The sequence below is a fragment of the Cuculus canorus genome, chromosome 8 (assembly GCF_017976375.1).
Source record: "Cuculus canorus isolate bCucCan1 chromosome 8, bCucCan1.pri, whole genome shotgun sequence".
Classification (NCBI taxonomy): domain Eukaryota; kingdom Metazoa; phylum Chordata; class Aves; order Cuculiformes; family Cuculidae; genus Cuculus; species Cuculus canorus.
In genome coordinates this window covers 27825140-27842871 of record NC_071408.1, presented here as the reverse complement: position 1 = coordinate 27842871, position 17732 = coordinate 27825140, and the positions used below count along the sequence as shown (strand labels likewise).

Sequence of the window (17732 nt, the reverse complement as noted above, 5' to 3'; positions counted from 1 at the left end):
TGGGTCCCCAAACAGCTCCCAGCAAGCGTGTGGCCCTACAGCTGCTTTACATGCTGCCGGACATGATGCCTCCACCACCTCCTCCTTCTACTCAAGCTGAGCGTTCATGTAGGGGTCCAGAGGGCCAGGTGGCCACTATGCCTGCTTGCCACCTGCCTGCAGGGCTGTGCCACGGCCATACCCAGCACCGCTGCCTGTTCTGCTGTGGCTCTCCTGGCAGCTTAGTGTGGTTTCGCTGCTGCGTTTGCTCGCAGGGTTATCTACTGCGGAGCTGGTGTTGGTTTTGGCTCACAGTGCTGGGACCACACCTACTATTTAAATACCACAGCCAAGAGCTTGGAGGTTGGGGGGGGGGGGGGGAAGGGGAAAGAAAGAAAATGAATATGAAATATTTCTTGCGGTTTGGAGATACACACACACACACACACGCACGCGCGCACAACACAAACACACCAGCCCAGCTCCGGGTCGCTGGCAGCCAAGGAAGGAAGACTCCAGCTAAGATTGTCTTCAAAACCACGCTGGCAGCAGAGTGTGCTGAAGGGAAACCCTTTGGGCCAAAATTAGCCCCTGCTGTATGCCAAGCCAGAGCCTGCTTTCACCCGGGCTGGGGAAGCCGGGGCAGCCCTGGCAGCACAGCCAGGGCCAGGGAGCTGTGCCAGCCTTTCCCGGGTGGCTGCCTTCCTGCCAGGCTGGGAAAGGCTGGGAAAAGGGTGCCAGGCTTGGAAATCCCCAGGGAGGCAGCCTTGGTGAAAATGGGAGGGGTTTCCCTCTGCAGCTCCCTAGAACAGCGGGTCCCAACTTAAAAATGCCCAGCGGGGCAACAGCGCTTGCAGTGGGGCCAGGGCAGCTGGGGATGGAGCCAGACAGCGCTGCCACATGGTGCTGGCATGGGATAAATGGACACCCAGCAGCTAAGGATGACCTGAGGCTGGTAATGAGGAGCATAGATGTCCCATGGGAACAGGCAGCTCTGGCCACCCCCCTACCTCTGTGACCAGGAGGCATCTGGGACAGGTTTGGTGATGTTGTCACCCTGCCAGTGGCACTGGTACCATGCTGCATGGAAAGCACTGCCTGTTGCCCCGTTTCTTGGTGCTGGCCCCAGTGAGGCAGCTACTGGCCCAAAGCCATTGCAGGGTGGCCCAGGGGTGCTGAGCAGCTGTGCTCTGCCATGCCACGCAGAGAGGCCTGCTGAAGCATCTGGAGCAGGTGGATTACCACCACCTTCCTTTCCCCAGGCTCTTTCCCGGCAAAGTTTTCCTGATGATCTCACTGGATGCACATTTCTAAATTGTTTGGTTGATTGTTTCATCATCAGAGGTCAATTAAAGAGAAGGCGAGTTCCTGTCGCCCTGCTCCGAACCCCTTCACTGCCAGAGCCCCAGAACAAAGGGAGGAATTGGGCTTGGGTTCAGCCGGCTTGGATTCCCATTTGATTATTTCCAACAAGGGAGGGAGTCTATTTCGAAGCCAGTATTCCCAGGAGGTGAGCTCAGCGGTGCAGTGCATGAACAGGGTTGGGGAAAAAGAAATTAATAATCCAGCCTTTTGTAATATGTTGCAAACCTATTTACTACCAGGGAGGCTGGGTAATTAATTGCCACTTTCCGGAGCAGAATGAAGCAGCTTTATGTAACGCTGGTGCAAAGGGGGTTTCTCCCGACATGGGGCAGCCGCTGCTCCCACCAGATGCCATTGTGCACGGGAGGATGCGCTTTCATGGGCTGTGTGTGTGCAATTGCACTGCAGTATCCACATGAAGCCATCTACGAGCTGCAGCCAGCATCCCGCACTGGAGCAGGTGGCCTCAGTGTAATGCGTGTCCTGGGGGTGTGGGATGGCAGCTGGATGGCTTTTTCATGCAGCGCTATACAGCACGTGATTTACAGTGCTGAGGCGGCTGCGGGCAGATAACTGCATGGGAGGAAGAACAAAATCAAATGTCCTGGAAAACAGCTTCCACGCAGAGCGGGACAACTCTCTGGCTTGCAGCTATTGCTCATCCTGCCATTCCTCTGGATGTGCCCCAATGCCTCGCAACTGGCTGTGTCCCACTGCCTCGCAACTGGCTGTGTCCCCACAGGTGCTGATGACTTCATGGCACAGCTGGTTTTGTCAACCCCATGCCACAGCTCCTGATGGAAAGTCGTTCTCTCACCAGGGTGGCAGTGTCCTGTGTACCACAGCCACACTGAGGCCAGCCATCCTTTCTTTGGGCTGGGAACCAGCGTGGACCCACGTGGAGAAGGGCTGATCAGTGTGGGGCTCAATATCGGCACTTTCCCTGCTTATGAGCATGGGACAGGGAGGTTTTCCCCACCCACTAAGAGTCTGGGTTCATTGGAGGCTGAATACCTTAGAGTGTTGCCAGGGAGGAAGGATGGAGGCTGCTCAGAAGAGAGTGGGGGACATTTTTACCTGGATTATTTGAAACTTTTGTAGTTGAATTGCTCATAAGCAAAGTACAGCCATTAATCTGAAAGAGAGAAGAGCTCAAATTCACACATCCTTTACACCATGAAGCTGTACCACAATGCCCACCTCAAAACTCCCCTTGCAACCTGCTGGCACTGCACCTTGAGACTTTTTTTTTTCAAGACTAAACCAGAGTTGTTAGGGAAAATATCCTGCATTCCTCCCGGCTTTCCCCTATGCTCATCAGGAGCCACAAAACAGCAACTCATCTTTTTACCCTTACTGGGGTGGCAGTGGTCTTCTCCAGTGCTGCTGCTGTTGGCAGCCAAAGCAAACGGCTCTCACTGCTGATGTCCAGATTGGTTCAGATCTGGCTGCTGTGGCTGGGACAGGGAGTTCTCGCCAGCCCAGGCAGGAGGATGCAGCCCTGGGCTGGCACGTGAGTGCATGTGTTCACACGTGAGGCTGCTGCTGCGAGGGCCAGCCAGCCGCCACAAGCACACCCCACTGCTGAAGGAGACTGCAGCATGCATTACAGGTCAGGAGGTCTCTTGGCACGGCTCCGGGTGTGACGTTCTCTCCGAGCGGAGGGATACCCCATCCATTGTGGCGCTGGACCCTCCGGCTCCATCCGAGCTCAGTGCTTGCAGCTCTCCTCAACCAGTGAAAGTTAAGCAGTGGAGGAAAAACTTTGCCGTATGTTATAGAGGAAGAGAGGTAAAAAGGGCAGGAAATTTGCACCATGTCCATTTCCCCTTGGCCCCCGGCCGCTGCTCATTCCGGATTCGGGATTTGCGTAGGCAGAGTTAAAAATAACAGGGGTATATAAAGAAGAACGGAGAAGGCTGCACTGGCCCTGCAGCCACTGGGGCACAGCCAGGCAGCAGGCAGAGATCAAAGCAGGATGCGGTCCACGCATCGCAGTGGGGCTGGGGGCGTGTGGGGGTCTTGGAGGGCGCAGTGGTGTCACGGTGCTGCCGTACCAGGGGTCAGAGTGCCCAGCTCTGCTGGCTCAGCGGGCACTCTGGGACCTGGCAAACCTGCCAGCCCACAACCTCCCCAGGCAGGCAGCCAGGACCACCTGTGGGAGACGGGGCCGTGTACGTTTCTGTAGGTAAAGGCATCACCCCCACGCCCTGTCCCTCCACAGCCCTGTCCATCCACAGTACTTACTCCACTATGAGATTCACTGGGAGGGACCTGACCTGTCCCCTCCAGCAGGAGAGCTGTGTGGAGAGCCTGGATGTGGCCCCCAGCAAGAGCACCCCATCCCGGGACCGAGCTTCGCCTGCCTCCTGAGCCCCTAGGAGTCCCAGTCCTTGGCCATGCATCCCAGTGCTCCCAGTCCTGGGGCAGGCTGGGTGGACACAGCAACTCACTCGGCCGGTGCAAACGAATCTGCCCTCTGTGCCCTGATAACATTGTGTTTGTTGCAGAGCGGGAAGAGCCTGCCAGCACACGATAAGAGCAGATGACTTTACTCTGGACCCGCTCCGATTGAATTATGTTTTAATTTCATTTTCAGTTCCTCTTTTTTTTTTTTTTTTTCCTTCTGGAGGGTTTGGAGGTGCAGGCAGGTCTCGGGGCTCACAGACCCTTTCCCAGGCAGGCCAGACCTAAGCAGAAAGGAGGACAGAGTAACACTCAGACAGATCTACTTTCTGCTCTCAGGGACATAACCCCAGAGCGTCGCAGCAGCCCGGGGTGTCCTGCTGTGTGGGTCCCCATGGCACCTCCCCACAGGGTGCCCTGCAGAGCTTTTGGGGCTTGGGTTTTGCCTTCCAACGAAGCAGAACCTCACTGGGTTGTGACACCATGGCCAGAGTTAGAGGGGCTCCGTGGTGGTTCCCATCTGAGAGAGGACACTGGAGATGCCTGTAGGGGAATCCTCAGCTTTGCTCCAGGCTCCAGCTGATGGATCACAGGGGAGGACACAGAGTGGGTGTTTTTCATTTTCCAGTGTTTCTTGAGTTCGGGGATCTCCCTGGGTCTCCTGGGGTTCCTGTCAGGCAACCCAGGCAGCCACACTATCTCTGGCAGTGCCGTGTGGCATTGCACCCCTGCCCACCCTGAACACGCATGGCACGAGAGCAGGGATAACCATTAACCCTTTCCTCTTTGACCATCTTGACTCTTCCCACCCACTGTTTGCTCTCCTGCTACGCTGCTGTTTGATCTCCTGGGATGCCAGTGACTTTAAAGCCCGCTATAGTGGCGCAGGAGATAATCCACGTTTCCTAAATGGGCTTCTGTCAACAACAGGCTGTGCACGCGTCGGCTGCTCCTGGCTGCTCCTGCTGCACCCTCTCAGCTCAGAGGATGCTCCTGCCAGGGCATGGCACCCATCCTGCAGCCAAGGGGCCAGCACGGACCCCTCTGTGCACCCTCTGTGGCTCACAGCGGGCAAATCCCTCCCGTGCCGCCCTCTGTGGCTCCCTGTGTGGTCAGTGCTGGCAGCGCTTGTGTTGATGCAGTGCCTGGCGCGGTGCCGCTCCCCTCAGCACCAGCCCTCCCACCATAGCACCAGTAATAAGAGTTTCCTGGGGAATATCCCATATTTGCAAGAAATATTGGCTGTAAAGTTGAATGTGATCTGCTGGTGATGCCTCTCTTAAAATAAGCCAGCGCTGCATGGGTATAGATGCCAAAACTGTTTGGAAAAGGGGAAAACCAAGTGGAATTAGTGCTTGTCTCCCGTGGCATCTGCTCTCACTTATCTGTAAAAGTTTGGGGCAGGAGCTGCCTTGCTATTAATTATTATTTGGCCAAGAAACAAATAATGGGATTAACCTGTGCCTTAAATAAGCTACTCTGGGAGCCAGGCTAAAAGTGATCTTAGGTGCTGCCCACACGCTTCTTGCCGTTGCCATTTCGGAGGTGACTTTTTCCGAGGAAGGGCTTTGCAGCCTATGTGTTTCAACCCATCAGGTGGCATTAATAAACCCACTCCCTTGCCGGCAGCTGGGCACGCGAGGACCAGGCAGCAACCCAGCATGTGCTCTGGAAACCAGGGCAGGGATTCTTGGTAAAAGGGGGAAGATTTGAATCGTTGTTGTTCCACTGGATTACTGAAATAATTTATTGCAATGCTCCACCCTTGTAATTAAAGCACTGTGATGAAAGCAACTGGTAGAGTAGCTTTGGATCCCGAAGCAGCTTGTGCATGTGTGTGTGTGTGTGTGTGTGTGCGTGCGCCTCACCTTCGGTGTTTGTATTTGTTTTTTTTTCAAATTGACTCCTCGCTTCTGAAGAGCGCGGGCAGCAGTCCCGGTTCTTAGAAAGGTATCTGGGGATGGAAAGACCCAGAAAGCAAGGAGACAGGCTCCAAGAGATAAGGGCCATTGCTCCTTGACAAACTCAACAGTAGCAGGGCCATTCCTGGTACTGGCTGGATAGGGGCCAAGTGGAGAAGGTCCGGCTACAAGGTGGACAGGGAGCTGGGGGGCTGCCCGCTGCCCTGTGTCTCCACACCACATCCTGACTTGCCGGCATGGAGCAGGATACCTGAGCGTCTCCTGCGAGGTGGGACATCCCAGTCCCCTCATGTTCCCCGCCATGGGAAGCCTTTGGGCAGGCAGCACTGTCCCAGCGGCTCCGTGGGGTGGGAAGGGTCAGCAAGCCGATCCATGCTTCCTACGGCAGAGTGGTCAAAGGCTCAGTTGTGGTGCTGGTCCCCCAGCAGGACAGACAAACGTCCCACCGGGGCTGTGGGACGAGATGAGGCGATGCAGGCAAGATGCCAGCCCCCTGTCAGGGTCTGACGGGCAGTTATCTCGGCTCACACACGCACCCTGCACGCAGCCAGATGGGAGCTAGTACGTTCTGGGCTGCTGATTGTCCCCCCAATAGCACCGGCACGGTGGGTCACGGCCTCACGGGTGCCGTTAGATGAAGTGAGTGGTGTGGGGACAACGGGGCTCAGCCACCCCGGCCCAGATCTCTGGCTGGTGCGAGAACCCATAGAGACAGCACCTTTGCTCGCCGACACATGTGGCATCCCCCATGGTGAGCCCAGTGCCTGGCTCACTGGTGGGTGTGTTTTTAGCTTTAACCTCACACCAGACCTCCCATCCATGCAGGGCTCCCATCTATGCACGCTGGGATAAGATATTGTCATTGCTCCTGCCCCACTTGGGACAGCGAGCTGAGGGACCCCAGTCTTTGTGATCCTCAGCCCCCGAGTTGCTTGCAGCACAGGGCACGAGGGCAATGCTGCCCAACTCATTTCATAGGGACAGGCAGGAGGGATCCCATCTTTTATGATCGCCACTGGCACCCTTCCCCCTTTTTCTCCTGCTGTGAGGACAGATAGGAGGGATCCCATCTTTTGCGATCTCTGATGGGCAGAAGGGACCCCGTCTTTTACAATCTCCACCAACACACCTGCCCCTTTTTCTCCTGCCACGGGCACAGATGGGAGGGACCCTGTCTTTTGCCACCTTTGACAGCAGGGAGGGACTCCATCTTTTGTGATCTCCACTGACACCCCTGCCCCGTCTTCTCCTGTTGTAGGGACAGGCAGGAGGGACCCCATCTTTTGTGATCTCCACCGGCACCCCTGCCCCCTTTTCTCCTGCCATGGGCACAGGCAGGAGGGAGCCCATCTTTTGTGATCTCTGACAGGCAGGAGGAACCCCATCTTTTGCAATCTCCACTGGCACCCCTGTCCCTTTCTCTCCCTCCATGGGGACGGGCAGGAGAGATCCCATCTTTTGGGATCTCTGACAGGCAGGAGGAACCACTTCTTTTGCGAACTCTACCAGCACCCCTCTCCCCTTTTTATCCCTCTGTGGGGACAGGTAGGAGGGACCCCGTCTTTTGCGATCTCCACTAGCACTCAAGTCCCTTTTTCTCCCTCTCTGGGGACGGGAAGGAGGGATCCCGTCTTTTGCGATCTCCACTGTCACTCATGTCCCTCTTTCTCCCTCTGTGGGGACGGGAAGGAGGGACCCTGTCTTTTGTGATCTTCAACGGGCAGGAGGAACCCCATCTTTTGTGACCTCCACTGGCACCCCTGTCCCTTTTTCTCCCTCCATGGGGAGAAGCAGGAGGGACCCTGTCTTTTGCGATCTTCGACGGGCAGGAGGGACCCCATCTTTTGCGATCTCCACTGGCACTCGTGACCCTTTTTCTCCCTCCATGGGGGGAGCAGGAGGGACCCCGTCTTTTGCGACATTCACCGGCACCGCGTCCCTTTTTCTCCCTCCGTGGGGCAGACCCGGAGGCCCCAGGAGGGCCCGGTGTCCGGTCCCAGCGCGGGGCAGGACGCAGTGTCCCCTCCCCGTTCCCCTGGCCGCTGCCGCACCCCCCCCCCGCACTCCGGGGCTGCCCCCCACGGGAGGGGGCATGGCTTGCGATAGGAGGCGTGGCTTAATCGAGGGAAGAGCCAATCGGACGCTTCGGCGGCGAATATCAATGAGCAACGGGCCAATCAGGGCGCAGCCACGCTGTTAACAGCTTCGGGGCGCGGGGCGGCGCAGAGCAGCGCTGCTGCCGCGGGGAGCGGAGCGGAGCGGTGCCGGGCTCCGCGCTCCCCCAGCCGCCCCGGCCCCGCTTCTCCAGCCATGGCGGCGGCCGTGGACGACAGCACCTTGCCTTCCATCTCCACCTTCGCCAACCTGTTGCCCATGGAGGAGCGGCCCGCCGACATGCTCCACGTAAGCACCGGGAGCAGGGGAGGGGGGGCGAGCGGAGAAGGGGGCAGTAAGCGGGGTACGGGGCAGAGCATCGTGAGTTTGGGGCTCAATGTGGCTTTTGGGGGCGCCGCCCCACCTCACCGTCGAACGGGTTTGGGGAGACCTGGATCCCTCGAACGGGTTTGGGGAGACCTGGATCCCTCGAACGGGTTTGGGGGGACCCGTAGCCGTCGGGTGGGCTGGGGGGAGCCGTCACCTCGACATTCCTGACTCCTCGCTTTCTCCCCTCTCGCAGAGGATGCTGCAGCAGGACGGCGGCGTCAAGCGGGAGGAGGACGACTTGGGCAAGTTCGTGGACTTGGACTTCATCCTGGCACACACCAGCAGCGGCGGGCAGGGGCCGCCCGGCCCCAACTACCCCCTGCCCGAGACCCCCGAGAGCTGCGGCACCACCTACGACAGCGACGGCTCCTACCCCACGCCGGGCAAATTCCCGGCGCCTTACCCCGAGGGCCAGGGCCACAGCTACGTGGCCGAGCTGCTCACCCCGGACCTGCCCGGCCACTGCGACCCGCAACGGAGGGAGTACACGGAGCTGCGGGTGCCCGGCGGCCCCCCGCACCATCACCCCCATCACCACCCAGCCCTGCCGCTGCCCCGCCCGCTGCCCCTGGACCCAGCACAACCTTTCGGGCCCCGCATCAAGAAGGAGCAGCCGGAGGAGCGCGCCTGCATGCTGGGGCTGCCCACCGCCGACTACCTGGGGCAGGGCGAGCACAAGCCACGTGTGGCACCGGGACCGGTGCCGGGGCCACCGTTGCCTTACCCGGGCTTCCCCCACGGCCGTCTGGGTCCCCCCGAGGAGCCGCTGCCCGGCACCGACCCCCACCTCCTGGCTGAGCTGCCGCCCCACTACGCGGTGGCTCCGCATCGCTACGCGCCCCACTTCGCCCCGCAGCCTCCACCGCCGCAGTTTCATGGACACTTCAGTGTTTTCAGGGAGCCCCTGAAGGGGCCGGGGCCGGCGGGGCTACCTGGGCTACTGGTCACGCCTCCCAACTCGCCGGTGCTGGAGTATTTCCCGGCCGGAGCTCCCCCCGAGGACTGTAAGCCCAAGCGCGGCCGCCGCTCGTGGGCGCGGAAGCGAACGGCCACGCACAACTGTGAATACCCGGGTTGCGGCAAGACCTACACCAAGAGCTCCCACCTCAAGGCCCACATGAGGACCCACACGGGTAAGGGTCGCGGGTGGGGTGGGGGGGATGCTCCGAGGGTCGCGGGTGGAGGGACTGGACCGCACGGTGAGCCTGCTCCGACGGGGTTCCCGGGGCTTTGGAGGGGACACCGGGGTGGCGGCATCGGAAGCAGTTGGAGAAGACCCTCCCTTGGTCGCTCCAGGAGGGTCCTCGTGGTGGGGACACACAGAAAGACACCCCGCTAAGCCCGCAAGGAGGGGTCCTGCGTGGGGCAGGATGCGAGCGGGGCTGATCCGGGAGTGCTGAGAAGGGACACTGGGAGAGCTGCGCCCGGCCGAGGGGTGGGGAAGGGCTGTTACGGGGTGTAGATGGGAAGCTGCAAGGTGTCCTCAGCTCGTGTCCAGGCACCGCCACTCAGTGGGTCGGGAAGTGGTACCTGGGGATCAAGGAACACAGTGAGGCCGCTTGCGTGACACCCCCTTTTGCTGGCTTCGGGGTCCAGGTGTGCCTGAAGAGGCAGGACTTGGGGGCTCATGAAGAAGCCCCCTAACTGGGCTGGGAGATAACGGAGAGGGGAGACCCTCCGGCAGAGCTGGGATGGGGCACATGGTGCGGCTCCACAGCAGGGGTGGGCAGGGGAGCACCCACAGTTTGAAGCAGGTCATGGGCACATGCGAAGGGGTGCCCAGAGTATGGGCACATGGGGAAGGGCAGGAAGGTGGCGGGGCGGGGGAGAAAGGAAAGGTTTTTCAGGTACAAGTGGGCAGGGGACAAGTGCACCCTTATCTCTCAAGGGTGATGGGCAGGGGTTCCCCCTGGATTGGTGAGAGTACTGGGCAGGGGAGCGCAGGGAAGATGGGGACCTCCAAGCCCACTGACACCCCCTCTCCTCTGCAGGCGAGAAGCCCTACCACTGCACCTGGGAAGGCTGTGGCTGGAAATTTGCCCGCTCCGACGAGCTGACCCGCCACTACCGCAAGCACACAGGTCACCGACCCTTCCAGTGCCACCTCTGCGAGCGGGCTTTCTCCCGCTCTGACCACCTGGCTCTCCACATGAAGCGGCACATGTGAGCGGGGGGCCACGGCCGGACTCAGTGTCCCCAGTGCCAGCTCACGTTGTAAATAGCGTCGGGCTGGGGATGGCACTGGGGAGCAGCCCAGCCTGGCCGCCCAGCTGTCTCTGCTTGTAGTTGATAACTATTTTTCTCCTCCTGCCCCTGCTGTGAGAGCTGGGCCCAGCCGAGTGGTGGGAAAGGGCTGCTTTGGGGTGTGGATGGGGAGCAAAGCTGCAAGAAGTGTCTCCAGCCCTTGCCCAGGTGCCACTGCTCAGCTCCCCACACCTGGGTCCCCCCCCAAGCCAGGTAACTGGTGAGCAGGGGCAGCAGGGATCTGTCCCCAGAGCTCCTAGTTTGTATTTGGCATCAGTTTAAAAACCTTTCTCCCTGAATGGTCTCGGCACCCCACTCTCTCCAGGGTCTGTGGTGGCCAATTCTGGCCACGTTTCTGCCAGAGACGCGCAGCCGCTGAGCGTATGGGTCATGGCTCTGAGAAATGCATTGCTGGTCTTCTCGGTTGTGACCATCAGAACAAACCAAAAGCCCAGGCTGGATGGGGCAAGGGTGGGACCTGACTGTGGTTGGTGGCTATAAAGGTTTGCAGGGGTTGGCAGTGCAGTGTCACCTCGCACAGGGCGCAGGGGCTCCAGTCACCAGCTCGGGACCCCACTGGGCAGTCCTGTCCTGGCCATTCCCACAGTTTTCCTCTTGGGAGCCTAAAATGGCTCTTGTCTGCTTTTATTTGTCTTTTCCCCTCAGGATGACACCAGGTACTGCTGCAGCTGCCTTCCCCATGCTGCTTTTTTAAACTTAGTGTGTAAGGGACAGTGAGTCCAGCTATGAATGCCCAGGTCTCTGCTATACTTGAAACTTTTGTAGAGGGAAAAAAAAAAAAAGAGGGAAAACTCAAAAGAAAATGAGTCTTTTTATGTGCAGCTTCTGCAAAGCAAGTTGTAAATTAAACAAAGCAGTAATATATAATGTTTCTGTTTTTTAATATATTTTTTTCTTCCAGCTGGGAACACAGATGAGTCTCGGCTTTGGGAAGTGCACTGTTCCCGTCTGTGTATATTGTTAATTAACATTTCTCTGCTTGGGCACGTTAGGTCTCTCGCACTATGAAATGTTACTTTTCTTTATATGCAAACTGTTGAAATATTGTGATCTGCTGTATAATAAATAAACAAGACGTAAACATGAAAGAGCCAGGAGAGTTTACTTTAAAGCTTTCTTCTGAGAGGAGAGGGTGAGGCTGGGCTTGCTTGTCAGTAAATATTTACATCGATGTTCATTTCTGCTTAAGTTGGCTGTGGAGGATCAATGGGGAACGCCCAAACCTCGGCATCTGAGCAGCATCTCCTGTGCAACAACTCTTGAGTCACCGCACTTCCCCGTGCCTCAGTTTCCCTAATCTGCAGATGGGGCAATTGCGGCACTGGGATGGCGTGACTGGTCCTGCGGTGAGTCATTGCCAAGGGGAATGGCAGCCGAAACCATACCAGGAGCCTCGCTGCTCCGGTCTTCTTCCTGAGCGGTCCTGTCCCGCTGTCCCCTGCAGCAAAAGCTCTATGGCACCGGCGTTGTGGTCACAACGGGAGGTCAGTGGCAACTGCCTGGTCCCGTGTGCTGTTGCTGGTGTCCTCCCAGGGGTGGCCTGGCAACTTGGTGGGGTTCAGGTGCTGAGGTTTCCCTGCGTTAATAGGTGGTGACTCAGCACGAGCGTGTTGGCAGGTCCCAAGCTCAGCAAGCAGGTCTGGCTCCCTCCCTCCCACGGCTGATTGCCCGTGATGCACACATCCCTCTGAAGGCTGAGGCTTGTCCAGACCTGACACTGCATTAGCAGTGCAGACAGCATGCTGTACGGGCTGTGCGGTGCCCTGGCCCAGGGTGGTGGTGGTGGCTTCCTCCTCCCGTGGTCACTGCCGCAACCCCAGGCAGCTGGCCAGGGCTGGGGGATGCCCTCGGGCTCCTCGTCCCGCAAGAGGAAATGGGATGTAGCTGTGCTGTGAATATGGGCTGGGTAGGGCTGATCTTGCTCCTTCCCAGTTTCCTGCTTGTGGCTGTGGAGAATCAAGCTGGAAAAAGAGATGGGAATGGTAGAGCAGGACTGATGCCTGCCCCAGAGGTGGCTAGTGTTTTGGGGTCAGGCTGAATGTCCCAGGGCCAGCATGTTGCCTTGGGGTCTGCCTTAAGCACCCACAAAAGTGTGGGTGTCTCCAGGCAGGGTGGCAGCAGCATGGGATGTCAAGTCCTGCCTGCGGGCCTGGGCATGAGACCAGGGGACTGCATCCACAGGTATGACAGAACCACCAGGCTCAATCACTTGTCCTTTCTACAGCCGCCTCCGTCCTCCGCTTGCCCCATTTTCTGAGGGGTGCCTGTAGGGGGTGAAGGTGCTGGGGCAGAAGTGACTTGTGATGGGCTACCAGGAGTGTCTTACTCCAAGTAGCCAAGGGTGAGGGGCTGACACCGGTGGAGTGGCTGGAACAAAAATGTTGTCTCTTCCCAAGAGACTCGTTCAAAACGTCACACGGAGGGAGAGAGAAAGGTGTGGGCTGTTTGAATTAGCGATGAGTCAGGCTGGCAAAGCCAGATGGGGAGAGAGTGCGTGCCTGCATGTTTGTGTGTGTATAAGTAATCTCTGGCTTTGTGTTTTTATTATGATTATTATTTTTATTTCCAGGGGAACGATGAATTTCTCCAACCATCCCGTCCCACTGGAAAGGCTGGCTCTGCTGTCCTGTCCTCCCTAAGCATCCTGGGAGCCAGAGTGACGGTCTGCGGCTGTTTTGAGGTTCAGCTCTGAGATCAGAGCACAAACCAGTTCTTCCTCGCCTTTCATCATCGCTGTGCTGGGGAGGAAGCAAGGCCTGGCTCTGCCGCTACTGCCTTACATGGAGATGAGAGCAGGGAAAGGTGTTTCAGCTCCTTCTCTGGGCAGAGCTGCCCCAGGTTCATTCCCCCGGGCCAGGGGCAAGGTGCTCCTTCGGGCACATGATGAGGCACGGCGGTCACAGGGACCGACCAGCATGGCAGGGAACCTTGCCTGGGTGAGGAATGGCTGTAGTGGAAATGGCAATTATGGTTAATTTGTTGTTAATAAAATACACCCTCTTCCAATTGCCTGGGCCAAGACACACTCTCCATTGGAGGAGACAGCCCAGTCCTGTCCCCAGCAAAACCTGCCCTGCAAAGTGATGAGGACAGCAAGAAAACACCCTTAGCAGTGCTGAGGAAGGCAGAGCTGGGGCACAATCCTTACCTGTGGTCTGTGCACACGTGATCAGCTGGAAAGTGCTTTGCCCCAGCCTGGCAGTGGCACTCAAAATGTTCCAGTCAACCAAGTGGGACCCTGTTTTGCAGGAGACATAGCACTAACAGTGTGTCCCGTGCCAGAGGACAGGGGGATGCTCTGGAGAAGCCAGAGTGGTTCCTGAAGGAGTGATTTATCCATGTACAATCTCTGAGTCCATGGCTGTCCCAGCCTAGGGTGAGTCTTGGTGGCTGGGGTCACACACTGGGGTGGTGCAGAGGGAAAGTTGTCTGGCAAGGCAATCCCGTGGTGCTCACGCTACCATGCCCACACTGGAGCCTCACAGACTCTGCTCAAGGATGTATCTGCCAGCCTGGCCTTTCTTCCCTCCCTTCCCGGTCACCTCCTGGCAAAAAGACTCCCGGGAGCTGTAGTGGTAGCGACACAGTGGTCGCTGAGCCCCCCAGCAAACGTTAAAGCTCAACCTCATGGCTTTGGGGTGTAGCCAAATCAGCACAACAGGGAGGCAAGCAGGGAAGCAAAGGAACGAGGCATCCCGGTAGAGGGGTGAGTCACGGCCACAGCGTGGTTTGGCACCCTGCAGTCACCTGCCAGCAGCAGCAGGGCCCCAAAGGTTTAATGGTTGAAGAGAGGGTATAGAAGAACCTTGGATAGGTTTCTATCCTCTTGGGGGTGCCCCAGCTTGTGGGAATCCCCCACGCTGCAGCCAGCGGGTCCCACAGAACTGGCCCAGGGATGTGGAGCCACGGGGAGAAGGAGGGATTGCAGGTCTGGGAATGCTCCTTGCTCAGGGCTCGACCCTGAAGTTGCTGTGGTCCATGGGAACAGCATGGAGATGAGGAGAGGAGGCAGGTGCCGGAGGTGGGACACAGCCTGGGTGCTCAGGATCATTTTGGGGTGCTTGAAGGAGTTGACAGACTTTTCTTTGCCACAACACAAGGTGGCAGCTCGGGTCCTGAAGGAAGTGCCATCCCTGCTGAAGGATGCTCCCAGAGCTGGTGTCCCCCATGTCAGCAAGGTGGTGGGAAGTGTCCCATCTCTGCCATGGAGGGAAGGTCCAGCAGCCTTCCCTCACTTCCCTGCCACTTGCGGTGGGCCAGGCGCCGTGATAACGGGGCTGTGGCTGTCACCGCACCCTTAGGAAACATTTGGCTTCAGGCACCTGAACCCACGGGAAAGCGATAACTCCCTGGCTCACTCGCCCTGCCTGGACCCACACCTGGTCCTATCGTGCCTTAGTCACACACTGAGAGTTTTTCCACTGCTGGGCCCCAGATAACCTCCTCCCACCCCACTGGCCGCAGTGTTTGCACTTGTCCTCCTCTGCTGGTGCCAGGCTGGGAAACACGCACACCTTGAGCCCTGGGCAGGAGACAATCACACCTCTGGCCTGGAACCACCTTTAGTCATGCCAGGCAACTGGGGCATGGGCAAAGGGCATGAGGAGCATCCTTTCCGCAGGACTCCAGCAGGGCAGGCAGGTGGCTGGGAGGGACCCAATGCCCTCCTGCCAAGGCTGAATGTGGGGGAACATCCCTCCACCGGCTTCTGGGTGGCAGTGGGGTTGCCCAGGCTTGGCACTCTGTGCCTGCAGGATAGCAGGAGGTGGGCAATGGGGTTGCAGTGACAGGGCGGTGCTGCTGGTTTTGCTGTCCCCCTGCCAAATTCCTGAGGTACAGGAGCACTGAGCTCCTGGCCATTGCTGGCTTTCCCTGATCCACTACATCTCCTGGGCTCCCTCTGGTGAGGCAGGACCTTGGTACTCCAGAGATGTGACAGAAGCGGACATGTGTCCCTATGTAAGACTCTCACTGATGTACCATGTGTGTGTGGGCTGATGCGGGTCTCCAGCTGAGCCCCTTCACTCTTTTGAAGGCCGTGCAAGCTCTGGAACGAAGCAGCTGCTGCCCAGAAATATCACCTCTGGCTCCTTTGAAGGCAGTGCTAATTGCTGAACTGCTGATTAGGTCAGCAGAAGCACCCAGCTAATGGGTTTTGCTTGCAGGTCCATACAATTCCACACAATTCTGGGTGGGACACAGCCCGGCAGTGACTCCCACACTCAGAGGTGCGGGGGAGGCGGTCACCCCAGCTGCCCACAATCTCCACTCTTGATGAGGTTAAAAAGCTGCTGCCCCAGGGAGAGGAGCTCATAACGTGCTGTGGATTTTGTTGAGGAGGACTAAGTTGGTCACACTGTGCTGGGGCAGAATCCTGCTGGGATAGGACTGGAAGCTGGGCTTAAGCAGGTTAGGCCTAAAAGTAGGGAATATAATCAAAACTGAAGGACACTGAATGGCCACCTGTCTCTGGATTTTGTTTTGGAACTGGTTGTGTTTTCTTTAAGTGCTCCTTAACAACATGAAAAAGTGAATGATTTGCTAGAGAGGAGCAAAAAGGGAGGTCTTCTTCCTCTGGTTTTACAAAGCTCTCCCTGGAGCAGCAGTGCCAGGCTTGCCAGGCAGGCAGAGCAGGGGTGAGACTGTGAAGGCAGCACTGGAAAGTCCCATCTCCCTCTGTAGACCCCCCTTGTGGGGAGTGGATCCCACCTCCAGGCCAGTAATGGTAAGCGAGCAAAGAGAGGTGCTTCAAATGGTTAGGAATGGCTGTGCATTCTGATGGGGGCAGAGTTTGGGAAGGATGCTGATAGTGACTGGTGAGCGAGAGGCTGGAGAGCAGCCCATGGAGAGGGATTTGGGGATTCTGGTTGATGGCAAGTTGAACATGAGCCAGCAGTGTGTACGGGCAGCCAAGGGGGCCGAGTGTGTCCTGAGGTGCGTCCAGCACAACATTGCTAGCTGGTTGAGGGAGGTGATTGTCCTAATGTACTCTGCATTGAGGTGGCCCCAACTTGAGTCCTACATGCAGTTTTGGGTGCCAAAGTATGATAAGGTTATTGAGCTCCTGGAGAGTGTCCAGAGGAGGCCACAAAGGTGGTGAAGTATTTATAAGGGAAGCGGTATGAGGAGCGGCTAAAGTCACTTGGTGTGTTCAGCCTGGAGAAGGGGGGACCTCATAGCAGTCTACAGCTTCCTCACAAGGCAAGGGGAGAGGGGGAACAGGCTCTGAGCGGTTCTCTCTAGCAACCGATGACAGGACCTGAGGGAATGGCAGGAGGATATGCCAGGGGAGGTTTAGGTTGGATATTAGGAAAAGGCTCTTCACTCAGAGTATGGTGGAGCATTGAACAGGCTTCCCAGGGAAGCAGTCATGGCGCCAAGCCTGACAATATTCAAGAAGCATTTGGACAACGCCCTCAGACACATGGTGTGAATTTTGGGATGTCCTATGCAGGGACAGGAGTTGGACTCAATGATCCTTGTGGGCCTCTTCCAACTAGGAACTTCCTATGATTCTACGTGGCAGAGCTGAGAGCAAATGAGCAGGATGGGAGAAACCCTGGGATCGGCTCTGTCCTTGTGGGAAGAAGGGCCAAGATGCTAAAAGCCATCCCTGGTAGTGTGGGAGGGGGCAGAAAAGGGGTTAAATGATTTCTGAGGACAACAGGTGAAGCTCAGGGGTGTCACCAACCCCTGTTAGGGCACACTGCTGCTGGCTGGGCCCTGCTGCAGAGGTGATGTGCCAGCACCCATGGGAAGGGACAGCCAGCGGGATGGAAACAGTGGTAACTCCAGCACAGCCTGGATGGTGTTGAGAGGCTGTGTGCTTGAGGACCCCGGCACAGCAGGGTTCAGCTCATCTCTGAGCTGCTTCACAAAAGAGGTCCTCTTAGGGACAGCCCCTATCGGAGGTGGATGGCAGATCCTCATGGATCTCTGCGCCCCCTGCCAGAACCTTCTGCTTTGGACAAACCTCTGCCAGGCAGCTTTGCTCCCACCTCAAAGCACTTGGAAAGGTGATTTCTTAAAGTCCTCCTAGTCCTGCATGCGGTTTCCTCCTCCTCCTCCACAGGGAAGAGGAAACGGGACAGTACCAATAATAGAACTTTCACTGCTGGCTGCCCTCAGGTAAGTGCTGCACCTCTGGAGAGCTTTAGGAGGGTTTTCTTGCCAAGCACGAAGGTGAGGAGTGTACACTTTGTCAAACAAAGCTGGGACGGTCAGCATAAATGTGCCACGTGGTGCAGCGGCCACCTGGCAAGCAGCCACCTGGCATGGCTGGCAGGGCTGACACGCGCTGGCTGGGAGAGC

The 17732-nt window shown here is 57.6% G+C and overlaps 1 protein-coding gene across 1 annotated transcript; it reads left to right on the top strand.

Moving 5' to 3' along the window:
• The first annotated feature begins 7865 nt into the window (after positions 1-7865).
• Positions 7866-11509, top strand: LOC104057568 (Krueppel-like factor 2). The gene is made up of 3 exons (XM_054073674.1): positions 7866-8075; positions 8350-9289; positions 10148-11509. Exons 1-3 carry the CDS (start codon positions 7983-7985, stop codon positions 10321-10323), a joined length of 1209 nt encoding a protein of 402 aa, XP_053929649.1. The 5' UTR covers positions 7866-7982; the 3' UTR covers positions 10324-11509.
• Positions 11510-17732: the final 6223 nt, after the last annotated feature.